General features: G+C 36.5%; 1 protein-coding gene across 6 annotated transcripts; it reads left to right on the forward strand.

Annotated features, from left to right (window-relative positions):
* The first annotated feature begins 1738 nt into the window (after positions 1-1738).
* zbtb47b (zinc finger and BTB domain containing 47b) lies at positions 1739-22141 on the forward strand. Of its 6 annotated transcripts, none has more exons than XR_014531477.1 (7): positions 1739-2393; positions 12345-13341; positions 15755-15902; positions 16573-16688; positions 17155-17299; positions 17398-18980; positions 19043-22141. XR_014531477.1 is itself a non-coding variant. In XM_083529123.1 (6 exons), exons 2-6 carry the CDS (start codon positions 12586-12588, stop codon positions 17721-17723), a joined length of 1491 nt encoding a protein of 496 aa, XP_083385249.1. In that variant the 5' UTR covers positions 1739-2393; positions 12345-12585; the 3' UTR covers positions 17724-22141. The 6 variants fall into 6 exon arrangements, 4 of the variants coding, with proteins under 4 accessions (XP_083385249.1, XP_083385248.1, XP_083385250.1 ...); XR_014531478.1 differs by having other exon boundaries at positions 1739-2053; XM_083529123.1 differs by having other exon boundaries at positions 17398-22141.
* The last annotated feature ends 469 nt before the right edge of the window (positions 22142-22610 follow it).

Genomic DNA, 22610 nt, shown 5'->3' on the forward strand with positions numbered 1-22610 from the left:
AGAAAGAATGAGTACAGAGTCGATAGCCCTATTAGTGCTACTACAACTACTGTACAAATACATCTTATGACATAAAAAACACTCGGTTAAGTAAAGAGAAGAGACAGACTATCATTACTTTAAGAAATAAAGGTCAGTCGATTTGAAAAATCGTAAGAAATTTAAATGTAGCGATAAGTGTAGTCGCTAAAACCAAAACAAGTTGGACAAGAAGCTACCTCTGCTGCAGAGGATTAGTTTATTCGATTTACCACCATCAGAAATCGCTGATTTTAATCAATGCTTTTCAGAGTTGCAGACATATTTCAAGATCCGCTGTCAAATTGCAGCAAAGAAACGATTTATGAAGAAGAACAACAAGCAGAAAAAATGGACATTAGATCAGCGGAAAACTGTCCTTTGTTCTGAGTCCAAATTTGACTTCTAGAAAGTGATATATATATATATATATATATATATATATATATAATTTCTGTTGTTTATGTTTTTGTAATTTTCTTAGTTAAAATATACATTTATATATCTTGTATATTCATATACAGGCTGATATGTTATATGTTTATATAGGTTATATATTTTATACAGATATATGCTGATCTACAGTACAGACCAAAAGTTTGGACACACCTTCTCATTCAAAGAGTTTTCTTTACTTTCATGACTATGAAAATTGTATATTCACACTGAAGGCATCAAAACTATGAATTAACACATGTGGAATTATATATGGAATTATATACATAACAAAAAAGTGTGAAACAACTGAAAAATGTCATATTCTAGGTTTCTTCAAAGTAGCCACCTTTTGCTTTGATTACTGCTTTGCACACTCTTGGCATTCTCTTGATGAGCTTCAAGAGGTAGTCACCTGAAATGGTCTTCCAACAGTCTTGAAGGAGTTCCCCGAGAGATGCTTGGCACTTGTTGGCCCTTTTGCCTTCACTCTGCGGTCCAGCTCACCCCTAAACCATCTCGATTGGGTTCAGGTCCGGTGACTGTGGAGGCCAGATCATCTGGCGCAGCACCCCATCACTCTCCTTCTTGGTCAAATAGCCCTTGATGCCTTCAGTGTGACTCTACAATTTTCATAGTCATGAAAATAAAGAAAACTCTTTGAATGAGAAGGTGTGTCCAAACTTTTGGTCTGTACTGTATATAGGTTATATATATATATATATATATATATATATATATATATATATATATATATATATATATATATATATATATATATATATATATATATCCCTTGATGTTTAATGTCTGTTGATATGTTTGCATATGTAGCACTGTGGTCTGTGAGACAATTAAACTCAACCTGAACTTAAACGACTCTAATATTAATAATAATAATAAAAATTATAATAATAATAATAATAGCTATTATTATTATTGTTATGTTATGTATATTATTATATATAATTATATTATTTATTAATAATAATCATAATAATAGCTATTAATATTATTATTATTATGATCATGAGTAATAGTAGTAGTAGTAATAATTATGATGCTGATGACGATTATAATAATAAAAATAATAATAGTTATTATTATCATCACCATTCTTATTATTATTATTACTATTATTAGTAGTAGTATTAGTCGTAATAATAATGATACTTTTATTATTATTATTTTATTATTATTGTTGTTGTATATACAAAGTATAATTTAACAATCATAAGAACTATAATAATTATTATTGACATCATTTACACCTCGGACCTGGTTCATTGTTATTTTCATTGTTTTATTTTAGGGTGGAGTTTGAACCCGGGACGCAGTGAAATCAGTTGCTCCAATCTGGCAACCCGTGCTGAGTGAGAGGGAGAAAGCAGGAGAAATGTGAGAAATCCGTGTCTCGGTGTTTCATGGCGCGCGCGGAGGCCTGGGCGCTGCGAGCGGAGGAGCGGATCAGCGGCGCCGTGAAAACACCCCGAGCTTCTTCTTCTTCACGCCCGTCACTCGTCCTTTATTCACATCCGCTGACCTGCACACAGCGACGGAAGCGGCTGCAGTCTGTGCACTTTGTGCTCTGAGCTGATCGGTGCGTTTCCCCCGCACGATTTTGCGCTTTAACTAAAAGTTTGAGTCGCAAAAAAAAAAATAAAAAATCTTTTGAGGAACGCAACTGGATTCACGAGCCTCAGACGTGCACATGAAGAGTCACATTTCTCTCAGGTCTGGACTGGAGATGTTCGGTGTGCATGTGCACATTTACTGCAAATATAATGTTATTTTAAGTGCATAAAGCGGAATTTAATAGCGGAGATTTTATAGATCATTTTTCTGCCCATACATTCAGAATTGCGGTTTGGTGAACAAGTGCACAAGAGTCTGCCTGTGGATGGCCTTTAACCAGGCTTACTGTGTTTCTTCATCTGCATGTGTGAGGAAAAAGTTTTCAACTTTGCAGATTTTTTAAATATGTGAATGAAGAGCTTTTGCACTTTTTTTTTTGCAGTGAGCAGTCCAGCTGCGGCGGCATGATCAAAAGAACTTTGTGTGTCATTGATCTTTTCTGCTTCAGCATCTGCATACTTCAGTTTGGTGTTGCATGATTCTTATGGCTCCAACTGCATGTTAATGTGGTTTCTTTATGCTTCTCAGATGAATTGCATCCCTGACCTCTGACCCCTTAGAACAACAATGTTCAGCTTCTCAGTCACTGATGCTTCCTGCGTCGCCATTAGTTACGTTTGTGCATCTTTCTGGCAGTTGTGCATCGCACGGGGTTGGGACGTGAAGTCTACTCATTGGTTTTTGCATTATGTCCTGTGAGCTTCCAGAGCGATATCAGATGTGCCAGATGTTTTACTGAGTTGTTCGCTTTATTCGTGTGGACTCACAAAACAAATCCAAACAATTTCGATCAAAATATTTCACATCATTTAACCATTAACATCAAAGCTCGAGGTTAAACAGAAGGAGCAGAAGGATATTTTACAGCTCTAAGAGTTAACTGTGGCCTGTGAGCTATCACAGTGAAGGGGGTGTGGCCTCTCAGGTGGTAGTTTTGTAAACAAGGTGTGGCCTCAGGTGGTAGTTTTGTAAAAAGGGTGTGGCCCCTGAGCAGGTCGTTTTAAAAGGGGGTGTGGCCTATGAGCTGTCAATCTCAGTAAAAGGGTTGTGTGGTCTCTCAGTCGTCAGTTTTGTAAAGGGGGTGTGGCCTTTAAGATGTCAGTTTTTATAAGGAGGTGTGGCCTCTGAGCTGTCAGTTTTGTAAAGCGGTGTGGCCTTTGAGACATCAGTTTTGTAAAGACAGTGTGGACTTAGCTGTCAGTTTCAGTAAAGGGGGTGCTGTCTCTGAGTTGTCAGTCTCAGTTAAGAAGGTGTGGCTTCTATGCGGGCAGTTTTAGTCAAGAGGGTGTGGCCTCTGAGCTGTCAGCCCTAGTGATAGGGGTGTGGCCTCTGAGCTCTTACTTTTGTAAAGGGGGTGTGGTCTCTGAGCTGTCAGCCCTAGGGATGGGGTGTGGCCTCTGAGAAGTCAGTCTCCTAAAGAAAATGTGCCTAAAGTGTCAGTTTCACTGAAGGAAGTTTGTCCTCTATGTCCATCACTTTTTATAAAGGGGGTGTGGCCACAGTGTGTGTCCTTCCCAGTGAAGCAATTATGCTCGTCTTTTTTTATTATAGTAAAGCCAGTTCAAGTGAAAGGAGCATGGCTGCTGTGTGTGTTTGTGTGTGTGTGTCAGTTCTAGATTAGACTAAATTATTTGAGGTGTGTGAAACATATTGTACGATCAGTTACAATTTCCACATTAGATCAATGTACTAGTTTATCGAAGTGATGTGTGATATGTGATTCTGAATGAGTCCCGTCAACAAACCACTTTTTCATATGGTAAAATATTAAGAAAAACTGATGAAATTTGATGACCACTTCAAAATTGTAATCACTGCATGCCCAATGAAATGCAGTATTTTTGTTTAACCATGTAATCGGCATCTTTCACTTATTAAACACGACTCATCTGAGAGGGTTTATGGCTTTGGGGTCAGTTCAGGATCCTCCCCAGTAGAAGTGGTGCATTGGTGCAGTAATCCTGTCTTCAGCTCACATTTGGATGCAGGGGTTAATATCTGGGTCGGGTCAGTACTGCAGCAGTCTAAGTCCACTCTCTTTAGCCTCTGGTTGGGAGCCTGTGTGTTTTGCGTCTGGGTGTTATGAACATCTGGGGCTCGGAAGCAGGAGTTGCAATCCTTTTTCAGCACACTGGAATGGGACTGGAGAGAGTTTCAGGTTTCTGGAAGCTTTTTGTTGAATAGCATGCCATAAAAGGTCTTGAATAGTCTTTAAAAAGAAGAGGTAGAGACATCATACAATCATACAATCATACAAGTCATAAAATGGGAATAAAATATAAATCATTACTTTATACTGAGAAGCAGTTGATATTTTTTGTTAATTTATATATACACATGCTTAAATTAAAAACCTACATTTTCTCACTTATCCTGTAAAATAGTTCGCATTTACATTTTTGCAATTTGGCAGACACCGTTATCCAAACTTACAATTATCTGAGTTATACAACTGAGGAATTAAGGTTTAAGGGCCTTTCTCAAGGGCCCTTTAGTGTTAGCTTTTAAATTTTGAACCACTGAGCTACCACTTATAAAACATTATGTAGGATTCATTTAAAACCACTGTGCTGGATTTTTGTTTTATTTTATAATAACTATCATTATGAAATACCAGAAATATAGCGTAATACCAATATCTTACCCAAATGCTTTCAGGGTTGTAGAGGAATATTCCAAAAAATAATTTTTTTTATTTTATATGTGTGTAAAAGATGCAAAATATTTTATTCTGCTTATACAACAGAAATTTATTAGTCGCAATTTTAATTCTGAAAACAACACGTTTTTTTTATGGTTAAACGTAATGTTATGGAACATCAATAAAACAAGTTAGTTCCTGTTATCACTTACATTATAATAGTGCTAAACGGTAATTTTCTCCCCTTTATCTTACTTTCTTTTAATGTTAATAAGACCCTTAGTTTTGCCCCTCAGCCCTCTGTCCTGTAAACTCTCAGGAAACAGTGACGGCTTAAACAACTGGATGTTACGAAAGCATTAACACTGAAGACTCCTCACATAGAAGTTGAATACACATCTCCTTACAAAAATACCTCATAATATCAAACATGACTCACATTTTAAAGCAGGTAATGTGGAGCGTTCGATCTGCACTCCCATTGCATTAATATAAACTTCAAACCTATCATTGATGTGGCAAAAGGAAATTATATCAAATCTGATCATGTAGATTATAAGACGATAATAAAGAACTTTGTGTGCTGTTAAAATAGTGTAATATATTATCTGGTTATGATACAGATGGAGAGTTCGCATTCTTATTGGTCGATCTGTGCAGTTTTTGTCTGTTTGTAAAAAATGCTTTAGAGGTTCAGCTCCTCACACAGCTGTTCAGTGAAATCAGTCTCTCCTTGAGGGTCGTGTTGGCATGCAGTGTAACTGGGCGGCGTTTGTGATCGTGTTTTATGTGTCCGGAAAGTGCCAGCTTCATAGACTCTCCTTCTGGCAAGAAGTCCTGACTCAGCTCCTGTTGGCTAAGGACACTGTAACCTCTCACACACACACACACACACACACACACACACACACACACACACACACACACACACACACACACAGTATGGTCTGACTGGAGGTCATGATGATTATTAGAGCTAAAACTCTGGCTTCTTTAGAATCAGGATAACAGGATATGGCCAAAGAGTCCTTTAAGTTAAAAGTCATGTATTTTTGTAGAGATTTTAAGTGGAGTTAATTATATATGCAGGTGTACTGCAAAATTAATCTCTGTGCCGAATTCTATATATTGGTTCAGTTGATTATACGTAACAGATCAGAGGTATCATATCTAATATCATATCTCATACCTGACCAGGCTGATCACTTCCATTCAGGTTCCCTGTGAAATGTATTTGTCATTGGTTCTCAGGAGGAGTTTCCTGAGCAGAGTTCATTTGAACGGATGGAAAAATTAACATGAACTCGCTCTACGTTCCACTGCTTGGCTTAAATCCGCAAGAAAAGTGAATCATCACGAGTTTTGTTTCTGCTAAATCCAAATTTTAATCTCCACTGTAAACTCCACTGAAGGTGTTACTAGGATTTGCACATTACAGAGCTCTGTTGTATAATTTGACTTGAGAACTGTGCTGAGAGTAACACACAAATACTTAATTCTGCACTGGATTTTGCCTCATTTAGCTGAAAATGGACTTCAGTGTGATCATGGACAGGATTTGGAGTCTCGAACATAAATCACATTCTCAGTAGCTTGTGGTATTTTAATTTTATAATACTTAGGACCCAGAGGCAGTCACACAGCATTTCAGATTCATGTAGAATTAATTAATTGTGCACCAATTCCGATCATCATCCACACCAGAAGCCAGAGTGAACACAGGGTTAGCGTAAACAGATCTGCAAATGATAGTCAGCAGGATCGAGTCGACTTGGACTTCTCGAATTCTTAAATGAATGACTTGTTTATAAGTACCATGTGACTCAAGTTAACTTTTTCAACTCATTTTTTTAATCATATTTTTCTCTTGTCAGTTTTCTGCATTACCCACAATGCTGGAAGAATGCACAATTGTCTGTCCAGCACTCGCACCGCTTCATCTGAACACCCTGCTCAAACACATCTGAACTTCTAAAACTTCATCCTTGATGCTAATATCACTGCTAATGCCGTCGATCGGTTGGTTGGTTTTTCTTTTACTTGCTATTTTGGAGTTCACATTGATATGACTTCTGAATATGAGAAAAAGCTCTCGCATTTTGTTTTTCCAGGAGCTAACAGGGAAACCTTACAATTACCTCTATGCTGATTTTAAACTCCAGTTAACCTCCATTGTACCTGAGCTAGCAAAAACAGCGTCCTCCTGTAAATACATCACGACACATAACTGCTAACACATCACAAATATTTCATTAGAAATACATTTAATTCATATATATATTTCTAGGTGGGAGGGATGGCATTATATCTACACTAGTAATGTAATGTAAAGTAACATAACATAATAAAAATTAGAATGTAATAGAATAGAATTGAGTAGAATAAAACCTAAAATAATATAACAATGTAATGTAAAGGTATAGAATATAATAGAATGTAATAAAAGTATAATAGAATTGAACTGAAATCTAAATCATTATTAATGTAATGTAACATAATAGAATAAATGTAATAGAATTCAATAGCATAGAAACATTTTATAAAAGCAATGCAATGTAATATAATTTAATGTAATGAATTGTAGCGTCTGTGTAGGATCATTTATTGATTAGTTGGATCTCATGTCCCAGACACCCCTTTTAACCCTTAACATCTGCATATAAATTACAGACTGGGTCTCAACCTCTACAGTTTTATATATTATAATATAATATATCTTAAGTACTCCCATGCCATGAGGCGCTTTGGGTGGCAGGGGCCTGATGGCTTACTTGCCGTTTTCGTAGCAGTTTTGTTACGGGGTTGGGTTGCTACCCTAATGCCCCCCCTTTCTTCATTCGCAGCTGGGTTTGGGACCTGGGCAGCCTGGTATGGCTGGGACTCGCACCCACAACCCCACGGATCCAAAAGCCAATGCCTTAACAACTAGGCTACAACCTCCCCCTATATTTAGATTAGGGTGAACATTTACTTTAATCTGTTACCCTCCCAGGAAATGCCAGTGGCTCCAGACTCCAACCAAGTTACCCACAGACTAAAAAGTAAAAAAATCTTCAAACCTCTGAATAGATATAATGGGGAGACTTGAGTGTGTCTAATGTAAAGAATATGGGAGTTGAAGTCATACCAGAGCAGACACTAAAGAAATGTTTCCAGTGTGTAGTTTTATATTAATCAGTGAAACCTATGGCTGTATTTGCTGTGTATAATAACTCAGAGTTTGTGTTTGGAACGTTTCAGCCAAAACGTCTCTGCTGTGTGTCATTGTGACTACTTCGAATTGTGAGCTGTGTGTGCTTGAAGGAGAAGAGTACAAACTCGGTGACCTCAGCAGCAGGACAGAAGGGTTTAGAATTTGTTATTAGCATTTTGTTGCTGTTGTTGTTGTTGTCGTAGCTTTTATAACTGCAGCTCTTTGGTAGCGTCTGAAGTGTTTATGGCCGCCTGCTGGTCCTCACACACGTTCACCCTGTTCGCAAAATTTATAGGAGCTCAAAATTACAGCTCTCTCTCTGTGTTTCAGTCTTTTCCTTTCCCTCAGCACACACAATAACACTAGCAAAGTACGGGTGTAATAAAGGCTGTGTAGTTTCTGTGTTACCTGAAATGGCCTCTTTGGGGTGGGAGAGTGAGGATAGAAAGAAAGAAAGAGAGAGAGAGAGAGAGAGAGAGAGAGAGAGAGAGAGAGAGAGAGAGAGAGAGAGAGGTGTAAGCCATGTCTACCAAGGTCAGGACAAAATGTCTCCAGAATGTATTTTGAAAGGTGTTTCGAACAGGACTACACACACACATACACACAATCTATTTTCTTTCTCTACCACACTTCTTTTTCTTTCTGCTCTTTCACCTTGGCCAAGAAGACACTGGAGTAGCCCTAGTGCACCGAGGATTGTACACAAATAATCACAACTGGGTATAATCATAATTGCTAGCTTCACGGAATTAGAGGAGTCTGTACATCATGCTCCAGTGTAATTAGTATTTAAATTGCTGTGCCATGAAGGAAAACACTGGTGGCAATTTAAAGGATAATATGGTGTACTGTACCTCGCATGCTGTAGGGGGCATTTATTTATTTTCTTAGCATGACTTGGTTTTACTGGTCCCTTTAAAGTGATCAGATTTTCAGACTGATTATTTTTATGTAGCTTCTCTAATGTGGATTGGATCACTGTTTTGTTTTTAATGTGTTGCCACAGAGATGTTACAGGACATTTTATAAGGGTTCAACAAAACATCTGGTTTAAAGCCTGACGTGTGTGCATTGGATTAGTAGTAGAGGTCAAACGATATGGGTTTTTCTGTGGTGAATGCCAGTATTTAAAAAAAATAAATCAGGGCAGTTGATGTCCAATATATGTTTGGCCGATTTTCATAACTTCTCATAAAATCTAACAGTTAATTAATAAGATGTGCAGAAAATGGCTTAAATTAAACATTTATTGAACAACACAAGACTCTTCAATCAGTGCACTTGTTACCATGCCTACCTGTAGCCTAAACTACAGCTGGCTGAAAACTCACTAACAATATAAGCATTTCCAAGCTGCAACTCTTGGGCCCTTGAGCGAGGCCCTTAACACTCTGTGGACTTTGCGACTTAGATTATGGAAAAAAAGCCACACAAATCCGTTAGTAATGATCGGAGCAGGTGTAAACACTGCTTGCTTTATTTTCACAGTTGTAGCTTTTCCGTTTTTCTTGTTTGGACGCCGAATACACACTACTGCCACCTACTGTCCACCTATTAGCACTAGGAGTTTACTACTACCACTACGCTTTATTCTGGTCTAAATCAACAGATGTGCATAAATCAACGTTGTAATGCTGTCATCTTGTTTGGCTTGAAAGCAGAGAACAGGAGGATGAGGATTACTCATATCATTCATGGTTCAAATGTGAGGACCTGCACTTAGTCAAAATGTAGTTTGTTCACTGGAATTACATCACTACTAGACAAAATTACATTTCTCACATTTATTTTATTATACTGTGTTGAGAGACTGTGTGTGTGTGTGTGTGTGTGTGTGTGTGTGTGTGTGTGTGTGTGTGTGTGTGTGTGTGTGTGTGTGTGTGTGTGTGTGTGCACTCACTTGCCTTGTCTGTTGAAAAAGATGAAGTCTGATTCTGTGCCCAGTCCAGTTATCTGGGATGTCACTCAAGTCACTTCCCAGATTCCATCATGAGCAAAAAATTTGGAGCACTGAATTGAATTTTTACTTCTTTTTTTTTTACCTTCATGACATCATGGTTGGTTGTTTGGCAGAAACTAGTTTTCATCTCATTTTTTTGTGATTTGTTAAGTTCTGTTGTCTTAAGTACAAGATAACTCATAAAATCACTGCTAGATTTGATTCCAGACTCCATGTCAGTTTATACGATGAATCTCCTCTAACGATAGTTCTGTGATAAATAAACACAATCTACTACTGTATGCTAACATCATTGATTAGCATGATTCTTGTTTGTGTAGTTTGTGTTTGCTATTGCTTGCACCTGTTTCGTAACTTTCGGGTCGTCGTTCCCACATTACACTTATTATACTTCAGAAATATTGTCATCAGAAATCTTAGTAATGACACTAAGTTGATGTTTAGCTCAGGGTCCAAGCAGGCAGATTAAGAGGTAGAAGATAGTCAAACATTATCAGTGATGGATTTTGTGTGATATTACATTTATTGTGTACAAAAGGACAACTTGATATTTAACCAGTTTAAAGAGAAAAGGACTGTAAACTCAACAGCTGTTACTGGAGGACAGGATTTGGCTAAATGCTAACATGGCTGAGTGTGAGAGTAAAGTTGAACACTTAATGCTAACAAAACTCTTTGAATGAATGTATTCGGTACAAGTGTTGGTTTGTTTGGTCTTGAGCCAAAACATGCTTATATTTCGGTGCAAGCTGAAAACAGTGGCATTGGTCAGGACTGCTTGTTTTTACCATTTCAGACACAACGTTCTTTATAAGCACAGCCACAGGAGCAAAAGCTTTTAACAGAGGAACCATGGCATGAATGTGAGCAGCTTTCGGGCATGCCATGGGAGCAGACGCTTTCACCCGAGCAAAAGTCATTCAGCAAGGGGAGATCTCATTCCCTCCTTCTTTTGCACTCATTGGCATTCCTCCGCTTTGCATGGAGTTACATGCCATTGGCCAAGTGCATTCCAGTCTGGAGGAGATTCGCAATACAATATGCTTAAGCCTTGAGCCTGATATTGTAATGTTTCATTTTGGAAGTAAAAAAGCCTCATGGATAAAAAGTGCTCTGTACAATAAATCTTCTCAAGCCTTTTTGTTAAAGCATAATATTTTATAACAACAATCCCAGCCTTTTAAAAGAGAAATAAAGCAACCTGTGTTAGCAGATGAATTCGAGGGGATTTGATGTGTTTTACTGTCTGACGCTACGTCCTGGTTCACATCCATTCTCTTATAAATAACGCAGGCTGAAATTATCTTGAGTCACGATTGGGCTTGTGGTTGGGGTGACTTTATTTTTCTGTGTGAGAATGTGAAGTTGCGTTGACAGCTGAACACAAATGGTGAGAGGATGCTGGCATGACATTGGAACTTCTTTCCAATTAATACAAAAAGGCAATTTTTTTACTTTTCTCAGTACTTCGTGTGAGCTCATTAAAAACTCTTTGACCAAATTGTGAAAAAATATATATTTTCTCTTTTATTTCCAAAGGCGAGCAGGTCTGGCTAATGTTAACATACTCGCCATTGTTTAGCTGTGACAGTCCGAAATTGCTTGCTCTCGAATAGACAAACAAATAAATGACATGAGCATTGCAAAACAATGATTTTGACATTTCATTTTTATTTCCTGTATTCTGCATAGATCCTTTGTAAAGTTTACATGCAAAATGATTAGTGAGTTTTTTATTTCAGTTATCCTTTAGCAACTTTAAAAGATATCCAACTGTCCTTTCTCAGCTAGGTTTGGTCCCGCTTGACATTTTAAAAGGCCTTATGTTGTCTCTTAATCTCGATAAATTAAAGGACCCCCCAGTGACAAGTGACATTATAACAAGCACTTTTTGCATTCATTCCTGTGGCAGTTAGTCGCAGTAAAAAAGTCTGCATAATGAATCTGGGTAATTGTTTGGAGAGGCTGGTATTTACACTCACGACTCTGCCTAATTGGATATTGCCTGTGTTTGTCTCCTGCATCATGATGACTATGGTGAGACAGGACAGAGAGGTGGAGGAGAGAGCTGATGGGTTGAGTGTAGATCTGAATATCAATGTGGCTCTCAAACTCTCATCATTCACATTGTCTGGTGCGTAGAGTAAGCTCAGCGAGGACAGCATGTGGCTGTGGGGTCTGTAAGGTCTTTGTTCGATGGCCTTTTATACGTGTATATGGTCATGTTTAAAATGTAGACAAATTATTATTATTTTTTTTTCAAAAAGGAACATTTCCTTGAGGTTAATGTCTCCTTCATTGATGCATTCTGTAATATTCTAAAACATATTTAGCATTAAATGGAAGTTTAATGCACATGTTTATGTATATTGGAAATTTTTCTGGTTCCAATAGCTAATTATTTTGTCTATATTGATTGATAAACATTTTTAATATCTACTCTTTCTTTTTTTTTTTTTTAGTTAATGTGTACCAGCTCTAGATTTTATCGGAGAAGATTGCCGACTACACAACAGTTGTGCTCCGCCTGTTAAAGGATGTGGTGCCACACAACCTTTTAATGCACATGCTACACAAAGGGGGGCATCACCTTTTACAGCCCAGCGTGTTTAATGTGGACTTTGCAGGGCACCTACGAGGTGGGCAATCGAGAAGAGCACAGATACGCCGCTTTGCAGCAAAACCCAAGAGAAAGAAAGCAAAATGGATGCCTTTTCCATTCAGGTGGTAGACAAAGCAACAGGCAGGCTAGAACATCATGCTAGCTCTCAGGCCCAGGCCAAACACCTGTACGAAATAGACGATGGTGCAGGAAGTGGGAGGGGTTTGTGCAAAGCAGAGAGTAGCACCAGCCCTGAAGAGGCGGCAACTCAAGAAAGCCCTACCTCGTTTAACAGAGATCAAATCATTGTGGAAGTCAACCTTAACAACCAGACACTAAATGTTTCCACGGGGTCAGAGGGCAAGAGCAGAGAGCGAGATCAGACTCATCACTGCACATCCAGCGATGAAGATAAAGCCTATGAGCAGAGGCAGGACGAGATGGAAATAACCACAGAGGAGGAAAAAGATGACGAAGAAGATGAAGATGATGACGATGACGACGATGACGATGAGGAAAACGATCTAAGAATTCCAGAGGTTCCACATTCTATAATGGAGAGAACACGGCATGGGACAAGAGCCAGTGGTGTCCCTTTGTGCCAGGGTCTGGGCAGTGGTATGCTGGCACAGGGGAAGAAGGAGCAGGAGAGTCTGGGCCAGAAGGTCAAGCTAGAGGAGAAGCAGCACTTCGCCTGTAAGAAATGCCCACGTGTATTTAACAATCGCTGGTACCTGGAGAAACACACCAACGTCACACACAATCGCATGCAAATTTGCAACAAGTGTGGCAAACGCTTCCTTCTGGAGAGTGAGCTTCTGCTGCACCATCAGACCAGCTGTGAGAAGAGCATACAGGTACTGTACAGCCTCACACACACTCTTTCTTTGTCGTGTGAAGCATACTTTCTGGTAACTTGCGCTCTATCTATTACATCTGTATTGTACGTTTGATCTGTTTTATTTGAATACATTGTGATATTGTTTATATGACGTTCTTTTGGATTTTGCGTAATTCTATTCTATTTTACATTACATTACTATTGTTGCTATGATACCAATCTATCCCACCTGGAAATTATACTATTCTATTCTATTCTATTCTATTCTATTCTATTCAATAACATTGTTACATTATTTCAGATTATACTTTATTCTATAGTGAATTTAGCTCACAAAAAGGCAAATTTTATGATTATTATAACAGGCTATAATTAATTATAATTATTTAAATTTAAATCTCAGAATTATCGGTAATAGAATCAAAGTTACAATTATTTGATCTGTTCATCCAGCGAGCAGAAAGTATAATCTTTTATCAATTCTAGGAAAGGTTATCTCCCCGGCCAAGAAAGAAACAACTCATTACTTTATATACAAGTTCTAATGTAGCATGTAGCAGAAATCGTTATTCAGTGACTTCGAATTTTGAGCAGCATTTGGAGTCAATCACCTGTGAACATAAGGCGTTGAACAAATGGGACTACACGTAACACAGGACTAAACTAAACACAAATACATACGGAAAGAGAAATTAGGAAAATGGAGAGGGATAAGAGAAGAAAGGAACAGAAAGGAATAGCAAGTTTAACCTCAAATTGACCACAACCTAATGATAATCACCAAGGAATCAAAATTCACCTTAATAAAGGGGCTCGAACTTAAACACGCATCTAGATAGTTGGTGAATGGTTACTTGCATTGGCTTTGTTGCTGAACAAGAGTCCGGATACGGTGTATAAAGGAGATTCTTGATGAGTCCGTTAGGAGGAAGTTCTTAGGAGGCAAAGTTGCCGGAAGTTCAGTCACAAATAGTTTGATTCCCGTCTCAAAGGGTGTTTAGGACGTTTAAAGGTACAAACTAATCAACAATACAACACAACAGCATCACATATTTAGGAATTAGAATTAAACAGGATTAAAACAGAAGCCAAAGCAAACACTGCCACATGGTGCCTGTGAAGATCGGCACTATGATTCATTTTGCATATTTGTGACAAGAATGCTGCAATAGTCCTATTGAAATTGACCAACAATATTACATAATATAACATTCAACATAACCAACAACGAAATGCATTCAGGAATTAGTAGGATTAGTAGCATTAGTAGGAAAACTCTGGGTCTTAATAATGAAAATACATAATTCAGTTATATGTATATATTTAATGTAAAATTGAATGTAAAATAATTTATGGAAATGATGTAAACATTAAACAAATGTTCCTTTTTCACTATCCACAAGATCTCAGAAAAAGTGTATTTGTATATTTTGTAATTTGTCACAATATTAAATTTCTGTGTCGGAAATGTTTCATTATAAAATTCAAACAGGAATGTGTGTGGATGTAGTGAAGCTTAAAGCATTGTGAATTAGTACTGCCTTGAATTATACACCAATCAAGCATAACTTTATGACCAACTGCCTGATATTGTTTTGGTCCCACTTTCGCTGCCAAAACAGTTCTGACCCGCCGATCATTAACAGCATTAACATCTTTAGCAGTTTGAGCTATAGGAACATCCCACAAAAGCTGCAGTTTTGGAAATTCTCTGAGTGCTTGACCATTTTTTGTGTTTTTTACACGTCAATTTTGAGGACAAAATGTTCAGTTGCTGCCTAAAATATCCCACAAACTAACAGATGCCATGATGAAGAGATGATCAGTGTTATTACTTTACTGGTCATAATGTAATAATGTCATAGTGTTATGCCTGTTTGGTGTGTGTGTGTGTGTATATATGTTTATATATTATATTATATTATATTATATATATATATATATATATATATATATATATATATATATATATATATATATATATATATATATATATATATATATATCTCACCCTTTGTGTATATGTCAGAAGCAAACTCAGACCTGTGTATGTGATGTGAGATGAGATGAGATGTGAATGATCTGTATGCATGTGTTGTCTCTGGGATGGAGAGAACAGCTGGATGGTGCCATTAATGTGCCAGAGTGCCGAGTCATTTCCTGTTTGAACTCCCCTGTGGAAATGCTTAGACAGCACATAGTGGCCCATATATTATTTCCCTCCTGCATCTCTGGTGCCATTTAGAAAATTGCATACTTTATTATTATAAATTATTATTATTTCAAATTTTACATTTGATCTCATTTTAAAGTGCATTCATTATTGATTGATTGGCGCCGATGTATTTTTGTTACAGAGAAGGTGCCCTTGATGAATGGACGAATACGGCCTGAGTTTTTATTTTGATTTATTTTTTTGCGACTTGCAGTGTGTGACCTGTGGCAAGGCCTTTAAGAAATTATGGTCCCTTCATGAGCACAACAAGGTCGTCCATGGCTACGCCGAGAAGAAGTTCTCCTGCGAGGTGTGTGAGAAGAAGTTCTACACGATGGCGCATGTCCGGAAGCACATGGTGGGTGAGTATTCTGGCCTGCTAATATAGGGTTAGTTAAAGGGGGCAATATGCGATTTTTTTATATTCCGCTACTTGTGTGGCAAATTGCGAAATATTTAGAAGCTTCACTTTTGCTTCTGATGAATTCATGGGCTGCCTTTTTAAAGGAAAGAACCTATACTTAGGTGTGGAGGCAATTTCAGGGCCAGTAAAAAGAAATTAAAGTGTTTTTTTAATCATATCATTATTAAATGGTCTTGAAACAAAACAAAACAAAATTCACAAAATAAACAGAACAAACTTCCTGGACTCTGCTAGGTAGGAGCAATTGCTCCCCACACAATGATGCATGATAGCAGCATCATTATATACTGTAAAGCCCTGGGCATATACCGTACGTTCCTTTCATCCTCTTAAGCCTGATCTGGTCTCCGCTAAAGCATCCCGCTGGGGGGAAAAGAGGAAAACTCCACATTTCTCCTTAACGTCTGAGAGTTCAGTATAATTCTAATATGGTACAATAATGATTACATTTTCTGGACAACCTCAAAGTTATCCGCGTGTAAACATGGCCCTGTTCGCTGCCGGAGCTTGATCGTTTATCAGACTTTTATTGTACATTTCCTGTGCTATGAACATGATCTACAGTAGACGTGTATAAGATGTGTGAGTCCTTGTGTCTTTATCTGCAGCCCACACGAAGGACATGCCGTTCACGTGTGAGACGTGTGGGAAGTCATTTAAACGCAGCATGTCTCTGAAGGTGCACTCTCTACAGCACTCGGGGGAAAAACCCTTCAGGTGTGAGGTGAGTTTTGAGTTTTACACGTGAACATGACGCATCACAACACTACGTAGGCCGAGGCGTGTCCTGAGAGTCACATAGAATGTGGAATAACATGGCAGAGGTAGACCTGCATCTTCCTGGAGACAGAAAAGGAAAAGAAATGTTGATTTTATTTAACATTGAAGAAGACAGAAGGCGCTTAATTAAATCGATGATTTGCTGAAAATAAATACAAATAAATAAAAGCGAACTATCTGTACCATATTGCGTAGCATCATATTTTTTTCTGTTGCATCATATTGAGTAGAATCACATCTGTAGCTGCTTTATATGTATCTTTAATCTGTCATATTGTTGGTTATTCATTGAGATGCGAATCTCATCAGCCTCAGTTATTGAGCTGAACATCACTAGACCATACTTTTAGAGGCTTTTATTCTCTTGGTTTTTTTTTACAATCTGACCAATGAATCCTTTCCTGATGCAGAACTGCAGTGAGCGGTTTCAGTATAAGTACCAGCTTCGCTCTCACATGAGTATCCACATCGGCCACAAGCAGTTCATGTGCCAGTGGTGTGGCAAAGACTTCAACATGAAGCAGTACTTCGATGAGCACATGAAAACCCACACTGGTAAAACTCTTGAATGTTTTATGTATAAAGGAATCTGAAACTAATCTTAAATAAATTCTGTTTTCCTTTAAAAAAAAAAATTCGTTTTTTTTTTCCAGGCGAGAAGCCGTATATCTGTGAGATCTGCGGGAAGAGCTTCACCAGCCGACCGAACATGAAGCGGCATCGGCGCACACACACGGGAGAGAAGCCGTACCCATGTGACGTGTGTGGCCAGCGCTTCCGTTTCTCCAACATGCTCAAAGCGCACAAGGAGAAGTGTTTCAGACTCAGCAGCTCTTTAGGAGACGACAGCAGCGTGACCTCGAGGGGTGAAGGGTCACACCCTTCCTCTCTTCCTCTCCACCACTCTATCAGTGGCCTTCCTCCTCCTTCGTCACCTTCATCTCCTCCTCCTCTTTTCTCCAACTCGAGTAAAGACTAATGGCTTTAAGTGGAAACCTGGAACTTTTTTTTTTTTAAGTGTTGAACCAAAAGCAGTAGGTCATTCAAAATGAAGGTTGGCTCCTTATTTTACTAAAAAATGTGTTCTTAAATAATGCATCATTTGGTTGAGTTCTCATTAACAGCTGATAACACAGCTGCGTGAATCACATTTTCATTTAGAATGTCTTTATAGACTGTACGTCCTCTACCTTGTGCCAGTGTGTGTGTAGGTGCTGGAAACGAGCTTTGGTTTCTATGCTGTTGTATGCTCTGTATCCAGCCAGCAGAGGGAGCCATGTGACCGAGCAGCAACTCGAAAGAGCTTTTTCACAAGAATGTGTGATGCCAATAACCAAATCTCTGTGCTCCCGCAGTAACCAAACCCTGTGTGTGCTTATTAATAAGGTATGATGCGTTTATAATTACTCCTGCACCTTATTTCTAACTTAAACCATTGATTGAATTGATCCGATGTGATGTTAGCTTGTCTCTGGCTCACGTGCTGAGGAAAGGGGACGGAGTTATACGGAAGGTTCTCCAAAAAATGTGCAGATGTCAGATATTTTATATTAAATTGCACTTTAATAAAATCAGTCTGCATATCGGCCATAAACAGGACTGAAATATCAGTATCGGAAGCCTCTGATTCTGAAGAGATATCGCGTTAGAGCAATATATTCAACTAAAGATGCTTGCTGTTTTGTTTTTACCTGAAAGTTATGGTACAGTCATCTTTTGGAAAATGTAGCTTTTTTTATGAATTGACTTATTCTATTGTTACACATAGGTTTTAATCGTTTTTTTTTCTCAATGTCATTATTGATGTCATATTTCAAATTAGAAATTGAATTGGGATTTAGCTGGAAAGTGATTTTCTTCCTGCCAATTAGCCTGTGTGCACACTGTGTACATCAATCTATTCATTTTCACTGCAGTAAAAAGTTTTCGTTCCTGAGATATTTGCTTAATGTCCATTATAATGTAATAGAGTTAATAAAATAGATTAATATGAATAGATCTAAAATGTTACTTTAGCGAGTAAAAGCTTGTGGCTATCTCATATCTCAAACTCGGACAAATATCGCAGAATTTCTCAACATTCAAACACAATATTTGTGACACTAGAATTGGTTGTTTGAATACATTTGAAGTCAAATTAATTCATATTTAATCAAATGAGACATTTAAAAGCACTGTTCAAATTCTGTGAATGAAATTAAGATTCATTACCTGACTGATATTCAACTGACTGACTGTTATATAATTAAATAACTAAAACTACTTTTATTATAAGTACTAGTGGCACAATAAAAACAGAATAAGGTTAAACTGTTTGTACAATATGAACACGCATAATAGTCGACTAAGCCAGAGTTCACCTTAATTTTAATAAATAGGTTAGAAAATTAACAATTTAGAAAATCAAGTAAAAATTAATAGAAATATAATCAAATCTAAAAACTTTTATTTTTTTTCATTTGTGGTCATTTAAAGTCTTTATAGAGAAAATTGTGTAAAATCCTAATAAAGAAATGAGATTTACAGCTTTTAGAGATGATCTGAGTCACATAATAGACATCAAATATTAGACAGATTGTTGCATATAAAATATTGAACTCAGTATAATATAGTTTCAATAACAGCTATATCAAACATTATATAACCCCTGTTAATGTACAGTACACACTGTGTATAAGCTGTAAATAAGTAGCGTACTTCATGTCATTGCCTGTGTGAGCAGTTTTCTGTTTTGTTTTTTTGTTTACATTGTCCTGGGAGTCAGTTAAATGTGATGATGTGTGATGTAGCAGACAGACATTTGTAGATGTTGCTAGAAGGTAAAAGTAGATGAAGTTGAAGGGAAAAATTTGGAAGGAAAAACTGCGAAATTCTGAAGCACCTTATATTTTAGAGTTGCACATATTGATGTGCAAATTCTTTTTTCTTTTTTGTTTTATTCCCTTGTTAAATCTGATCAATATTTCTACACAACACTATAGAAACTACGCACTGTAGAAACTAAAACCCTTAATCACCCATATCTTTTCAAACATTTTATTTAACATTAAATTCATTTTGTACAAACACTGAATATATACATCTGGTTTTAATTAAGGCCTATGAATGACAATTTCCCAGTTTGTAATCTCTTTTTGGTTCATATTTCCAATATATATCCAGTATTTATTGTTCCATGTTACATTCATACATTTTTATTTATACATTTAGGAGATGCTTTTATCCAAAATAAGACCGAATGCAATATGAGAAATGGGAATAAACTCTGCACAGTAGGTCCTGGTGTGCAAAATTGTAAAGCTACTTATCGAAAACGCCTTCTGTATCAAGAGAAGTGATTAACGAATGTGTTAATGAAAATAGCAAGGCAGGAATGCTGCTACTGATCAGTGCACTTTGGTTAGGAGAAGACTTATGCATCTTATGTTTTTGATGCATTTTTTATTGTTACACACTCCTAGTTGCACCTTATCCTTAAGAGTAATCAGTTGTAAAAGCAAGGAGTTTCAGGAGATTTTCTTAACCCTAAAATGAAACGCACCATGAAAAGATTTAAGCATGTGTTGATAATGTGTTATTTTCAACAAGGACATGTCAAAATATCATCACCACCCTTACATTCCATTATAAAGGCTGCCATATTAGAGCCAGTGCTACTGCTGCTAAGATAAAGTATGTCTCATTCAGACAGCAGCATTTTGTTTGGGTTTTTTTAGACAGAAATATGAAGGAGCATCAGATGTATCCTTCTCACAGAGGGCAATCCTAAAATCCCTGCATATTAGATGAGAGTTTCCTTACAAAGGACAAAAAAACATGGTTTCCTTAAAAGCAGAGTTGCTTGAAGTCATAAAATATATATATATACAATTTTAAATATCATTCACTTAAAAATTCCAAGGAAAAGTTCCAAGACTATATACTCTAAATTTATTACTATAATGTTAAGCTTTTGGACTGTTGATTACCCGCTTGCTAACATTAAATAGTTATTCCTTTCTGCCAGTTTTTCTAAATATAATCTCAGAAGTAGAACAACTGAATGATGATTTTTTTTTTTTTGCCTGGCATAACATTTATACCATGGGTTAATAACTTGCAAGTTTTTTTACCAAAGTCATGTAAGATATACTAAGCTTAAATCATGATCTTAAATATCCAGTTATAGTGCAAAAATCAATTTTACAACCTGAAGATGTTTGAAATTTGCTGTGCAAACCATATATTCCTTATAATTATTAAATAAATTACATTTGTGGTCATTTTGATTAATAGTAGACAGAAGTTTTAAAGTATTGACACAAGCTTATTTCTGTTTAGTCTCTAGGTTCATGATTTGGTATCCAAAAACTTAAACAAATTCTTTAGTTGGTTCTTTCCCACTAGACTAGAAAAAAAAGACTAATGCTAAAATAGATTCCTATACTGTATAGTTTTAAACACTAAACTTTTTTTTTATTTTAAAAGAAAAGCTCACAAATCTCTTCAAGGTCATGCACTTACAAATGATTCAAATTGAAAAGGTGACTTTTCATAAAGCTTTTTTTTGCACTTTATAGGGTTTTTCTTTTTTAAAGAAATAATTGTCTTTAAATTTCGAATTTATTTCTATTAAGAATTCTTGTTTTTAAAACGTTGGCGAATCTTACTGTTTTACTGTATTATTCCTAATTCTTAAGGATTGCTTTTTTTACTTTCTTGAATATCAGAAATATATATATATATTATAATCATGTTTGGATTTGCTGCTAGTTATGTGTAAATTAGCAATTTGTGGCCTTTAAAATTCATATTTTATAATACCTAAAATGGTTTCATGACATTGCATACATTTATATGCCAATAGAGAGCATTTACATGGGAGTTTATTTTGCGGGGGTAAAGTTTACTTTTTTTTTTTTTAACCTAGTTTTACCTGTATTGGTCATCAGTGGGTTTTTTTTGTTGTTGTTGTTACAGCATGAAACGGGAGAAAAAAAGAATTTGCACTTTGAATTTGGTTCCAAGATCAGTGTAGGATTTATGCAGAACTCCACCATGTGACTCATTATAGCCAAATCAAAAAATTTAATCACTTTTTAAAAAAAGCTAAACTAATTCTAATATCTTATAATATAACCTAATATGTATTCTCGATCGACTGTTCCTGCATAATTTTCTACTTTTACCATGTAAACCCAATATCTTAGTAAGCGGTGTGTGTGTGTGTAAAAGTCACATGTATGCAGTAGTCATGTTGGTTTTGAAAACTTGGTAATAAAAATGATACAAAGACGCTAGTGTCTAGAGGTGCTAATACATTATACTGCATTCTGTGTTGTTTATCTTGTCTGTAACTGAGCAAAAATAAGGTTAATTTTATTAGCAAACAAAATTAAATGCTATACTTAAAACCTCTATGTGCATATTTTTATTTATATATATATATATATATTGTGTGTGTGTGTGTGTGTGTGTGTATACATCTGTACATCCTCTCTCTGCACTTTCAGAGATTTCAACAGTACATTTTAAGTTCTGAAAATACAGGAATTTAATAAAAATTTATGCAAAATGTCCATAATATAGTAGAAAAGTCTGTTTTTGCATAATTGATCAAAATAATCATGTTAAATTAAACCAAACTAATCATAACACTAAATTGAAATAAAAAATCTATATCAATGTCTTGCAGTTGCATTCTAATTAACGTAGATGGTGTATATTGTTAACAATAATGGCAATAACAAATAATAAATAAAAAAAAAAGGTTACTTCTTTAACTTATTTTAATGGATTTTCCCACCAAATATATAAGAGCCAGAACTCAATCAAGTTGACTGATTGATAGTTTTTACATTTTTGTTATAAAACCAGTCTAGATTAT

The sequence above is a fragment of the Silurus aristotelis genome (assembly GCF_946808225.1).
Source record: "Silurus aristotelis genome assembly, chromosome: 25".
In the NCBI taxonomy this organism is placed as follows: Eukaryota; Metazoa; Chordata; class Actinopteri; order Siluriformes; family Siluridae; genus Silurus; species Silurus aristotelis.

Bases quoted from the DNA above. Each gene is read 5' to 3' on its own strand.
- zbtb47b (XM_083529123.1), top strand. From the start codon at position 12,586: ATGGATGCCTTTTCCATTCAGGTGGTAGACAAAGCAACAGGCAGGCTA. The intron at 13,342-15,754 runs GTACTGTACAGC...TGCGACTTGCAG, and splicing joins GCTGTGAGAAGAGCATACAG to TGTGTGACCTGTGGCAAGGC. The intron at 16,689-17,154 runs GTGAGTTTTGAG...TTCCTGATGCAG, and splicing joins AAAAACCCTTCAGGTGTGAG to AACTGCAGTGAGCGGTTTCA.